Raw genomic sequence first — 12,500 nt, 5'->3', positions numbered from 1 at the left:
AGGGCATGCCACTGATTTGATCGCTTGGTACTATTCAACATGGCGGCATCTGATCTAACGATGTAAAGTTCAACACGCTTTTGTGCTGAATTGTATAACATGTAATGGAACGCAGGTTAGACAGCCTGCGAAAAAAACAGTATTTTGTTGTTTGATACGGTATATTTTGCGCTCCTTGGAACCCGGAAGCCCATTACAAACCCATCATGTCATAGTTCCTAATAAACTGATTAAACAATTGCTTGTGCTCCATAGCACACAAGGCGTGCCCCTATTCAACAGAATATTACTGCGACATTTTCCTACACAATAAAGTTTACTGTAACACATCTACAATATTGGCTTAACCCACAACGCGTGGGATATTCCACCACATGTGACCGCTTGGGGAGGGAGGGGGGGGGGGGGGGGGCTCAATGCAGAGTCCTGGTTTCCGTCCAAGTAGCTCAGGATCTAATTGTCTGATCATAACAATTCGGATGGAAACGGAAATCTGGTCGACTTCATCCGGGGACCATTAAGTAGCAGCCGTCATATGTTTGAGGGTGCCGTTATTTGCACAAAATACCTGAAAATGTCCAATCTTTGAACAACTTGAGGGCCTCTAGCACCCACAACATTAATTGCAAAGTTCCGTACGTGCCACCGACACGGGGACGCGTTCTTGTGCTCCCGAACCATACTGATATGCCACCAAAAGTCAAAACTAGGTCATGTGAGGTCAAGGTCATGCCGAGTTCATGTTAGGTCAGCTCATCGGACATAGCTTTACGTTCTTTCAGCTCACGCGTTAGCTATACGTGACTGACGTGACAGCATGGCAGTTACCCTCATCTACCACAAGTGGGGGTAACAGATCACGTTGGTTCAACACCAGTAAACACCTCTGATGATGATTGGGTTTGACCTTGTATAGTTCACTGTCCTAGATTGGAAAACATCGCCCGTGGAATCAATCTCTGGTGACGTCATAAGGCGGTGACCTGATCTTATATCAAAGGCTCCCTTACCTTCAGATGTGTTGGGCTGACCACTTCTCAAGCACTCTAAATGTGGTGCATCTGCCTAGTGTGGTTCGAAGACACTACCGAAATCCGGAGCGTGTGTTCCTTTAACCCCACCAAGCGCTCGCACGAAAAATTTCACATGATGTTCGGCATGTTTACGTTGGTCATGTGAACAGTTGAAAAGGACACCTCAGTGCAGTCAATGAGTGCATTTACAATAAATTAAGAAGCTTATGCTATCACGGATATAGGCGCATACTTATTTATTAACAATCATCTAAAGATCAATATTAAGTTATTAGCTATAAAAAGCGATTTTTCCTCAATTATTCAATTTGTTCTGCTGACCACCGACTTCAGTTCATCGCGGCGAAAAGACATTCAGTTAAGAGGATAGACCAAAGCTGTGCTTACGACTCCTTATGCGTCTGCAAACCACTTTGATATGTTTTACTTTAAAAGATGTATAAAAATTTACACCACTGTTTTGGCGGCGCATTTATAGCAGTTTTATTGTCTGGCACTAATAAACTGTCTGCTTATTTCAACGAATTATCTTCATGAATACAAATCTGAAGCATTTACAATGATATTGGCAGCTGACATATTACGATGTCTGTTTTAGAAAGGGATAATATGTTTCCGGTGTTTTGCAATTTCATCATTTGTGTTATCAGCCATACGCAGGTGCTTTCCCTCTTTAGAACTACAGACGACAAGATCACCAGTAGAGCAGTTCACCGCCGAGAAGAGCCTTGGATCCTTCTCCTGTCATGCACTGTATCTGTCCTTGTCTAATGTTGCTTGCTATATATTTTCTTCTCTAGTTCTGTTCTGTCCTTATTGCGCTGGCAGCTGCTCTCTTTGTTGTCAGCCTTGACTGCACCGTTTCTCTTGTTTACTTTGTCAAGGTAAAGCTCATAACAGCGCTGCAGCTGACAAGAGAAATTGAATGCCAGTAATGTCAGTTCCTTGCAGTAGTTGGCTTCGGGCACAATGGGGCGGTGGTGTCCGCTGTTTTGCAGGATTCTGTCCAAAGCCGGACAGATCGCAATGCTGAGACTAAGTGAACAATGCAGACCTTTGCCGAGCAAACACATCTTATCCCTCTTAGAGTTTTGTTTCTCGGTCGCTGCTTTAAAATGTGAAGGCTAACGTTGAGAATTGCATTGGCTTCCACTTGCAGTTTCCATTTCTCAGTCATTCGCGTTACAGGTATCTGTGAAATTGACGTACGCAAATTAATTTGCTAGGCTCGGAGAGCCTGGCATTTTCTCACTGGTTCACCTGGACAAAATAACAGCTTTGCAAAAATCGGGTTCGGGCAACCTTGCCGCTGTTTGCCCATCTTTGCTGAGTGGATAAACCTGAGGCGTTTTTGATGCTTGCGTACATATGAAGGGCCATCTTAATCTATCTCGCAGCAGTGCCGAATGGCCTTTTTTCTCCGGGTAATTTTGTTGCCCTCAAATCCCCTTCGGTAAAATCTACAGATCAAATTGCGGGGTTATGTTTGCTCGCACCTTCACAAGACAGTCTAAAGTGAAGCGTCACTTGCGTAAATTGCCTACTACTACATCATCCACGTCCATGTACATGCTAATGCACGCCTGGGAGCGCTGGCGCCCGCCCGTGGTCGGGACACCACCGCCCGCTGCCTGTTATGTGTAGCCACAAGGTGACGCGTGTTGTGGCGTCCTGTCCGCGTCTCATGTCTCCCTGTGTGGGCCCGCCTCGCGACCACCTCACGTGACCCCTCTGTGACCTGGACCATCTGTTTACGCAGTCGATTCTGGAGTGCGTTCGAGCCGCGGTAAGTCCTGTCCGCCCGCCGCCCCGAATGCTGTCCGTCCCGGTCTGCCCAGCTCCTGTCCCCGCTCTCCGCCGCCTGTCGGCGCAGCCGCTGTAGCCGGCGCGGTCTCGGGTCTCGAGTCCAGCGGCGCGCCGCCCCGCTCCTCTCGGGTGGCGCTGCCGCCGAGCCCCGGCCTCGAGATCGCAGGTCAAAGGCTCGGAGTTTTTGCAGTTGGGAGCGGCGCGTGAGCGCTGTGTCAGTTATGTTGTCAGTTATGTCACCTCTGATGTGACGGAGTTCGCTGGCCTCGAGACCTGAAGTCCGTCTGCGGCTCGTTTATCCGGTTCGTACGGATCGAAGCATCCACTCATTCTTTACATTCTTGTACGTGCTGTATCAGTGATATGTTTATGCTTGACAGAGATGTCGGTTTGTGATGAATTCAGGGCTAACTCTCATGTTTTTGCCAGGTTTCATGGGCTCATTGCTAAAGTGCTTATTTGTGAAAGCATAATGCCTGCAAGTACGGAAAAATGCTGTTTGACTGATGGCTGCAACTAATTGAGCTATCGTGCTTTTTTGCATTTTCCTTGATCAATGATTTGGTTCCATCTGTTGTGAAGTCATTTACGGTATGCAATGCGGATCATCAGAAGGTGTTGGGTCAATGAAATAGTTAGAGTCTACTTTTGCACGATATCAACTATATTTCTTGTCAAAGGTGCATTTCTTGATGACTCGCTGTATGTCCATTAAGTTGGAAAAATTTAGCTGTTCGATAGCAGAATATATGACGCCCTCAAACTTTGAGATCTGTACACCAATGTTGTACGCCCAGCTTAGCTCCAGCTGGCGTATGTCACAGTGTTAACGGCGACCTGGCTTTCTAGGCGCGTCTCGGTCATTCGCGGCCGCCTGGTGTCCTCGCAAGGCCTGGCATCGCCGGCGTCCGTGTCAGTGTCAACAGGGACACCAGGTTCGGCCTGACACTCAGCCGGAAGGACGGCTGGTGAGTATCCGCGCTCGTGGTGAGCTCAAACTCACCGCGGCAGGAGCGGGCGCGCGCTGGGTCGGACGAACGCTCTCACCCTTTTGATGTTTGTGTGATAACAGTCGGGATTCGGGAAGATGGATGGTAATAACGTATGAGGGGTGCGGTGAATCTCGGAGATACGGAGCATTGTGAATGCTGTGGCATAACAGTACTATTACAAGCAATTCCACATCTGGTCTCGCGATAGCATTGTCAGGCCGTTAAAGACGCGCGTTTCAATTTGAAAACGCATTGCGACGCGTAGGAAATGAGATAACTTCGAACGTAACTGCATAAGTTTTCCTGCGCCAACGAGAATGCAATCTCCCTTCTGATGCATGTGAATGCTGCGTTATCTTCGGGGCCAGCTTGAACTCATTTCTCGGAATTATCATCTTTATGACGAGTCTGTTGTCCCATCGCACAGCAAGTCACATGCATCTTATCGTTCATCTAGAACTAGAGTGGCTGATTAATGGTCGTCCGTTGCCTGGCTCGGTCGTTTGTTCTCATAATTCACTGGGTGCGGACAGGCATACAGCTGAAGTTCGGCCGGACGACTACTAACGTGTCAGTTGTGTACCATCGCGGGCAGATTGTCTGCGTGTTTGTCATAGCAGATCTGGGTTAGATGTGTCACAAGTTTAGCCATTTAAATGTGATGGTAACATAGTACATAAATCAGTGGTCATACGTACCTACCACCAGCACACCATAATCAAGAATGTCTCTGGACAGTTGGCGAGCGCAACCTAGAAGTGACAACGAGGCAGCTCAAGCAATCAACGCTTTGCTCGCTTCAAGCTTCGCTCTGGTCGTTGACTCGCGCGTGATGCCGGGGAAACGTGTCGTTTCAGAGATAGCCCAAACGTCGGCCAAACACTAGCCGCTCCATGACCCCTTCGACCCGTGGATTGCCCCCAAACAGCGTCCTCTTGAGCTCGTCTGCCGGCGCGGCGGCTGGCTCTGGGTGGTGCGAAAGAGTTTGACGTGCGCCGCCTCGCTGTCGGGGCCGTGCATTATTCAGCGCCGCTCTCCACGTCCGAGAATATTTGAATAGCTGGGCTCGAGTCGGCGGCCAGGACGCGCAGGGCCCGCCATCTTATTGTCTCGGTCGGAACTACGTGGCTCTGGAAAGTTTAAAAGCCCCCGGCGGTACACGAAACTCTACTCGAACATGTCTGAAACTTGGTTTTGAGCTCACATCCGGTCAGGGCGACTCGGGAGGCCGCAGTTTTGCCCCGTGCTTCTGGAGCGGTGCGGCCAGTGCGTGAGGCCAGGCTCGGACGTGAGGCCAGTGCGACTGCCCGCGGCTCCTGCCCCGGGCAGGCGAGCTGCCCATTACGCAGGCGAGCTTGGACGCAGCGAATTGTAATGCGCTGCCCGATATCACCATGCTCAATTCGTAGTTCGTTGCGCCGTCTGTTAATGCGGTCGGGTTGGAGGTTTGACTGCATGGTCGTCATTGCGGCATCGACCTGCTTTGCTGAAGGCCCATTAATCAAACGTTCAACGGAATCTGGACTGAAACGATACGTCAAATTACCAATCACGCGGCCTGATATTTAAGCCTCGGTTGAAGCGCTTGGAGCCGGATTGGTGTCTCAAGGGGATTGGAACTCTTTTGATGGATGGTTGCCTTTGTATATACCGCTAGACGTCTCAGAAATTACCGCCCTTCATTTGACATTTCCCGAAAGCGTGGTTGGAAAACTATTTTCCTGAAGTCAAGTTTCAAATTTCCTGAGAACCGGCTCAGCTCAGAGGGTAGGCGACAACATTTCGCCCATTTCCCTGTAGAAGAACGGAGTGTGGCTAGTGAGCACAGCATCGCCCTTTGTAACTGGGTAGCCTGTGGCGTGGCGTCATCGATTTGTCGACGCTGCCTTATCTGGTCGTCTAAAAAGTGAATAGAGAAAGTAGGAGCGAAACAGCCGGAAGATGTTGCATTCACGACATCCACTCCCAGGACTTTACGCTGGTTACTGCCGACCTAAGATCAGATGTAAAGCCTTCGGGAGAGATTCGTGCGAATTTTTCTGGAAAATTATGGAAAACCTGGCATGTTGGCAGCGCCATTGTTGCACTTCAATTTAGGTAACCGCTTAATTGACGAAAGGTTCAGTTGTGTACAAGCTGATGTTCATTAACTCTATGAGGCTGATTGTGGGGCCATGGTAAAAATGTAAAGTAGCTCACTTCCATGATGTGAGTCCATGAGCTCAGGGCAGAGGACATTCGCCCACTGCATCAACGAGTCGCCTTCCCTGAGTAAGCTCTCTGCCATCTAGTCGTCGTTGCCGTCGTCGTCGTCGAACAGTCCAGGTCGTGTTCACGATGAAACGCAAATGGTGACAAAGTCGAAAATAAGAAGGCGTTTGGTCTACTGGCGCTCATGTGTTGGCAATCCCGGTTAGCAACCAACTGAAAGCAGGCAGGACTCCGTGTCTGGCCGCCGCGGGAAAGGTCACTTGTTGTTTCCGGTCCAGCTACCTTACTGTCCGCAGCTTAACCTGGACTGACTCATAAGCTGCTCAGTGAACTTACGTCTTGTCCACTTAACTCCAGACTTTATACAGTTCTACGCAGGACATCTTGAATCATTCCCTTTGCGAATACAAAAGAAGTGTAGTGAGGCCGAATCAACGATGTTGTCCGTGACCATCGAAATCAGCCGCAAAAAATGTGCTTGCATTTTGTTTTTATTATTTTTATTCATGCCCGCCAGCCCAGAATGCTTGTTGGCTGATGGAATGTTTTAATGACGCCTGATCTTACTTAATGCTCGGATCATCGTGTGGGCTGATGTTAGCGCATTAGCTAGATTGACGACTGACTGGTCTTCACGTTTGCATTGTCACATTTTTTGATACCGAAATCCGGGTAAAATAAACTTTAAGCTGGTAAATTAATTTCCGACTCGGATAATACAAACATTATGCAGCTGGTGTAAATTTCAAGTCACGGCCGCTGAAGCATCGTTGACAAAATTAGGCACCGGCTTTCTTTATCGGTGTTCATCGATAGTGATCGGCAGTTTTCTTGAGCGTCTGCGGCCTCGTGGTCTAGGGAAAGATTCCAGGCTAACGTTCAGCAGCTTGGGTACGGGTCCCAGAACTAGCGCTTGTGTACGACAGGCGGAGGAACCAGTTTGAGCCGACCGGCCAGATCAGCTAGCAACTGGCCACAGGGATCGGCCTGGGGCGAGTCGGCCGCGTCGTAGCGTTGCACGCCGCGCGCATAACCATCCGCAGCTCCGTCTGGCTAAAGGCCGGAGACGTTGTTACTGATGGCCTGGAAGGCGGGAGGCTGTTGGCTGAGATCCGTTGACACAGACTTAATTAGGCCCGGTTGATTTGAGCGGCCCACAGCACACCTCCAGGCACTTATAGCTAGGATTCAGGGTGATTGAAGAGCGGATAGACTACATGGAGCATTGGTATCCGACACCCCGGCACAGCGTGTCAACAGCAAGTTCTGGTTTAGAAGTACCTGGAACCCAACACTACCGCTGGAACCATTTAAAATCAATCAGCGAAGTTCCCAGCCTGAACTTCAATGTTGCTTCATGTTGTTTCACCCCGCTGGTGAGCATCTGCCGTCCTCGGCGGGCCCCAAAAGATCCGGGAGCGCGCCTCTCCTCCCCGCCGTCGCAACGCGTCCCGGCCCTGGTCGTGGCCGCCGCAGACGTCCGTCTGGGCCGGCAGGTTCGACTTCATGGTGAACGGCGGCGGCGCGGTGAACCTGCAGTTCCAGCGGGCGCCGTTCCGGCCGATGACCCGCGCTGTGGCCGCCGCCTGGAACCAGCTGGTGGTGCTCGAACCCATCACCATGCTGCTGGACACGGAGCCGGCGGCGACGGAGCCGGCGCCGGCCGCCGCCTGCGCCCGCCACCAGCCGCACCTGCTCCGGCCGGTCATCGTCAACACGTGGCAGCCCGACCTGGCCACCGACGCCGCCGAGACTGTGGCTGTGGTGACCGAGACTCAGGTCAGTCGGACGACCCTGGGATAGTTGTCACGTGGGCTGGCGTCAGAAGGGAGGTCGCGAGGGCTCGAGTCAGTTGGGACGCTTCAGCTGATAAAACAAACGGCTGCATTAGTCATCAGCAAACAGCAAATCCCTGTCTGCAACGGGCCTCTCGTGTCTAGACATGAAGTATCTCATCAATATATTTATAAATCCTAGTGTCTTTCCGTAACCCCTCCCCCATATTAAAGTGTTTCGGGAAATCTCCTCTGGAGTTGTCGCAGCCCATGTTCGGTGATAGGTTTGCCAGCACCTGTGCTAGTTAGGACCCCTAGTGTAGCAGATTACCGGATATTAAGCTGGTGACATTCGATCGCCCACCCGGCGACCCTCAGTCCGCCTGTCGTGTTCACCCGGGACGGGAAGACGGGCTGGCGACCTTCTGTCTGCCTACCGTGTTCGCTCCGGGGCGGAAGGACGGGAGGGCGGGCTTGCGACTCTGTCCGCCTGCTGTGTTCCCCGGGGCGGGAGGGTGGGCCGGCAACCCTCAGTCCGCCTGCCGTGTTCGCTCCGGGGCGGGTGGACGGGAGGGTGGGCCGGAGACCCTCTGTGCCCCCGCTGTGTTTGCTCCGGGGCGGGTGGACGGGAGGGTGGGCCGGTGACCCTCTGTCCCCTGCCGTGTTTGCTCCGGGGCGAGTGGACGGGAGGGTGGGCCGGGGACCCCCTGTCCCCCTGCCGTGTTTGCTCCGGGGCGGGTGGACGGGAGGGTGGGCCGGTGACCCTCTGTCCCCTGCCGTGTTTGCTCCGGGGCGGGTGGACGGGAAGGTGGGCCGGTGACCTTCTGTCCCCTGCCGTTTTCGCCCCGGGGCGGGTGGACGGGAGGGTGGGCCGGTGACCCTCGGCCTGCCTGCCGTTTTCGCCCAGGGCCGGTGGACGGGAGGGTGGGCCGGTGACCCTCGGCCCGCCTGCCGTTTTCGCCCCGGGGCGGGTGGACGGGCAGGGCAGGCGATTCTTTGTCCGGCTGCCGCGTTCCACGCCGTAACCCCAAAGACCGGGTCACGGCCGCCAGCGCCGGCGTCGGGTCGTCCGGTGAGCTCTTGGGCGTCTCTATCGGTCTCCAGACGGCCCGTGTCGCCTCATCCGCCGGTGAAGTGGATCGGGTCACCCGTGTAGATCGAGGGGGCTTGGGGTCTCGGGCTATCTAACGACACTGCGAGGAGGTCGTAATTTTTAACGGCCTGCGGGAGCCTGGTAGGAGATAAGTGTTACCTGAACCGGCTTAAGACGTCCGGCTTTAAGAAAAAGGAAAGCAAACAAAAATATGTTTGATAGGCACGATGCCATGCACCACACTCATGCAGTGCAAGATCAACCCACATAACATAGATGCAGTTGGCCAGGCATCGGTGGTGTCCGCTTGTCTTGACATCTTGACATTAGACATCTTGATGTTCACCTGATGTCCACTTGTTCACAAAACCACTAAACTGATCTTTCCTCCGTTGGCTGTTTGTTGTATATATATATATATATATATATATATATATATATATATATATATATATTTATATATACATGCAGATCTTGGGAATGATATACTTCTGTCGGCTGAGTCAGTCGATCAGCAGCGATGTTTAGTGCCGGATGGAAAGGTTGCACCATCAGGCTGCACTGGTCCTCAGAGTACAGCGGAAGTCGGGGCTCATGACTCACTTTCCGCTCAGGCGTCCTGTAAGTCATCGAGATAATATGGAGCACCTGCCGCAGCAGCTCTTGGCGCTTGATGACGTCGTCACATGCCCGTACATATCCGAATGAAATCACCGCGACACGGCGATCACACGCCGTCTCAGCGTAGTTTTTGCATTGGCTGCGAGCGGCCGTCAGCCAGCTGACAGCGCGCTCCGAAGACGATGGCGTCCATTTCATGGTTATGCGAGCTCATTGAGCAAATCAGAAGCGGGCGGCTCGATTTAGATAGCCGTGAGCACGTACAGATGCCGGAGTTTGTGCTGCAGCAGGTGATGAGTGCAGATTTTAAGGGCGCTGCTCCAATGCAGTTGTTGCCATCAAGTAAGGACTCAGAATGTTAGCTACTGCGTCAACCGGTGCCGATTCCGTGCTCAGTTGGCATCACTTACTCACATGCTGGTGATGGTTGGATTATTTAACCGACCAATTCAACTTTTTGTCTTCTAGCGTCTTCAATGTGCAACGCCGCCGGTCGCGGGCCTGGCGTTAATTGACTGCGGTCAGGCGTGAAATAATTTAAATAAACCCACCAGCTGCTGGTCCAATTCCTGATGGCCTAAAGGCTGAAAAAGAACTATGAGCCGTTTTCATGTATGTTCTCTTTTGACTTGTCTATTCCCAGCGATCAAAATTTGACGTTGTGCTGAGCAGCTTGTGAACCGCGTTGCCGCCTTGCAAGATATTGCCGACGGCACTGTCCCGCTGAGATCGTCGAAGGTCTTGCGTCACATGTTCTTGATACAGAATACGAACTGACGAAATGACACCGATCTAAGTCGGTATAGAAAGTTGGGATCGAGCAACGCTTGCGGTTTGGGAATGATAATGTTACAAATGAAGCAGAGCAGAGCGCGAGGATACTAACCGATAATTAAATTAAAAATACTGCGGTCATTACAGGACACTTCACTACACGACAATCGCTTATGGCTTTGTCAATGCGCTTGTTCTGTAGATAGAAGAATATTCAGGCTTAAACCCTCATGATTTCGCTGTACATCACTGGGTCTCACTGGGTCATGCCGTACATCACTTGGGTCTCATAAGGTTGAAATACACGCAGTGATTTAGTATGGTGTAGTCCGTTATCAGAGTACTGCTTCCGATTCATTTGATTCAATATTTTGATTCGTATTCATGTTAAATCCAATCAAAAAATCGTCACTCTCCGCCAATATGTTCTTCAATCTAGCAAGCTAACCCAAGCCATGCAGGAGGCTCATTTTCAATCCAGATCACCGCCGTATTCCTATTACGGGGGCTGGCACCGACATTTTTTGTTTTCCGCACTGAGAGTCGCGCCAGCCCATCTTGTACGAGCGGAGCTGGCGGCGAATACCCCTATCCGGCCATCCCTGACTGTAATTATAGCTACAGTCCCTTGTTTGCTCGGGTGGATATTTGCTGACTGCAGCCACGGCGACTAATTCGGCGCAATTTGCGCGACCACAACAGGAAATTGGTTTAATTCTGCCTTCTAGAGAAACAAGATGGCTGGGAGTCAAAACCCGGCGGTGACGGTGCCCTGTGACGTTCCCGGATATGACGGATGCTTGCCTGACTCCTTCCGATGAAAACGCTCTCTTTCGTACTCTTATCTCGAAAATGAAGGGCTCATGGTCATAGTAAAATAATGCTACCACGTGTTGTATGTATTCGGACAAATTAGGTGCGCCGATGAATGACCTTTTTTGACGGTAAAGCGCCTTTCAAATCAACCAGAGCGATTTGGATGCCGACGCGTTATTCAGCGCCGAGGTCCTTCCAGCAACATAACCATGGACATGAACAACACTCTACAGCATACCAGAGCTCTGCAATCACGGCTCCCCATTAGTGATTGCGTCGGGAGCGGCGTGTCCCAGTTGCCGAAAAAGTAGGAATTTTCTGGGAGTAAAACCTTCTCTAACTGCTTATTGATATGACGCTGTTGCGTCCTTCAGTCCCGCGATACATAATTATTTATTGCGTACCTTTTAGAACCGCCAGATGATAGAACCTTGATGAGATCTTGTGCCACTTTGGTGCTGGACGGCCTTGGATCGGTACCTTAGTTTTAATGTCAGAACGTAACCCTGCCCGTAATAACGATACGTCTCCGTTTTGGAGTAAAACTCGAAAACGGAGCTTTGGGGCGCGTTGACGGCAGCTGTCCACACAGCCAACACGGTGCCGTGTCCTGTCGGGTGTCTTACGCGTACAGTGTCTCCGTACAGTGTCTCCGTGTCTCAGTGTCTTACGTGTCTCCCCACAGGTACTGCAGGAGTCGATCGAAATTCCCGGCACTGGCCTCCGCCTCGTGTACAACTCGCAGGACGCCTCGGGCTACCACTCGACGCTGTTGCTCCGGCTGACCTCCGACCCGGTGCCTGAAACGCTGATCTTGGTCCACCTCAAGGTCATCGTCGAGGGCACGGTCTTCACGAAGACGTTTGAGTCCGACCCCAACATTACCTACAGCTACTCCTGGAACAAGCGGAACGTCTACGAGCAAAAGGTTACTTCCGGGTTCACTGAACATTTCAAAGCCCAAAGAACGAGATCGTAGTGTCTTAATCACAGCAAGCTGCCCAAGAAGCGCACTCTTTCTCCCTTTCGGAACCTCTGTCCTAGCCTGATACACTGCTCCACCGCTGCAGGTGGGTTTATCCACACCCGGCCGAGCATGTTTTTCGGCGCCAATCCCATCCCCACTGCTGGCGCCGGGCGGGGCGTCTGGTGGCGCGCCACACGCGTCATCGGAGCCGCCCGCACGCCCCTTTGAAGAGCCCGTCATCCCGCGCCGCGTCGTTAGCCGTTTTTCAGCGGCGACAGGCCGGCCAGGCGCGGAGTAATCATTAGCACCTGGCCGCGGCGGCGGAGAGGGTCGTTAGCGGCGGCGGCGCGCTGGCCGCCTCCGACGTTTGCTCGAGTCACGCATCGGCGGCCGCGTGCCGCGGCCGACAAC

At 52.1% G+C, this 12,500-nt stretch overlaps 2 protein-coding genes across 2 annotated transcripts in view; both read left to right on the top strand.

Annotated features, from left to right (window-relative positions):
- LOC119091648 (teneurin-a) overlaps positions 1-7,629 on the top strand; it is a 68,480-nt gene extending 60,851 nt beyond the window's left edge. Inside the window, exons 15-17 of the mRNA XM_037214458.1 lie at positions 2,794-2,820; positions 3,690-3,808; positions 7,540-7,629. Coding sequence (XP_037070353.1) covers positions 2,794-2,820; positions 3,690-3,786 — 124 coding nt within the window. The 3' untranslated portion in view covers positions 3,787-3,808; positions 7,540-7,629. The remainder of the gene's footprint in view (positions 1-2,793; positions 2,821-3,689; positions 3,809-7,539) is intronic.
- Positions 7,261-12,500, top strand: part of LOC119091646 (teneurin-a) — a 27,338-nt gene continuing 22,098 nt past the window's right edge. Inside the window, exons 1-4 of the mRNA XM_037214457.1 lie at positions 7,261-7,271; positions 7,540-7,687; positions 7,730-7,822; positions 11,808-12,050. Coding sequence (XP_037070352.1) covers positions 7,261-7,271; positions 7,540-7,687; positions 7,730-7,822; positions 11,808-12,050 — 495 coding nt within the window. The remainder of the gene's footprint in view (positions 7,272-7,539; positions 7,688-7,729; positions 7,823-11,807; positions 12,051-12,500) is intronic.

This window comes from Pollicipes pollicipes, unplaced genomic scaffold, assembly GCF_011947565.3.
Source record: "Pollicipes pollicipes isolate AB1234 unplaced genomic scaffold, Ppol_2.1 Scaffold_3447;HRSCAF=4054_pilon_pilon_pilon, whole genome shotgun sequence".
Classification (NCBI taxonomy): Eukaryota; Metazoa; Arthropoda; class Thecostraca; order Pollicipedomorpha; family Pollicipedidae; genus Pollicipes; species Pollicipes pollicipes.
Note: the sequence above shows the minus strand (reverse complement) of the source record. Positions and strands in the feature narration are given on the sequence as shown.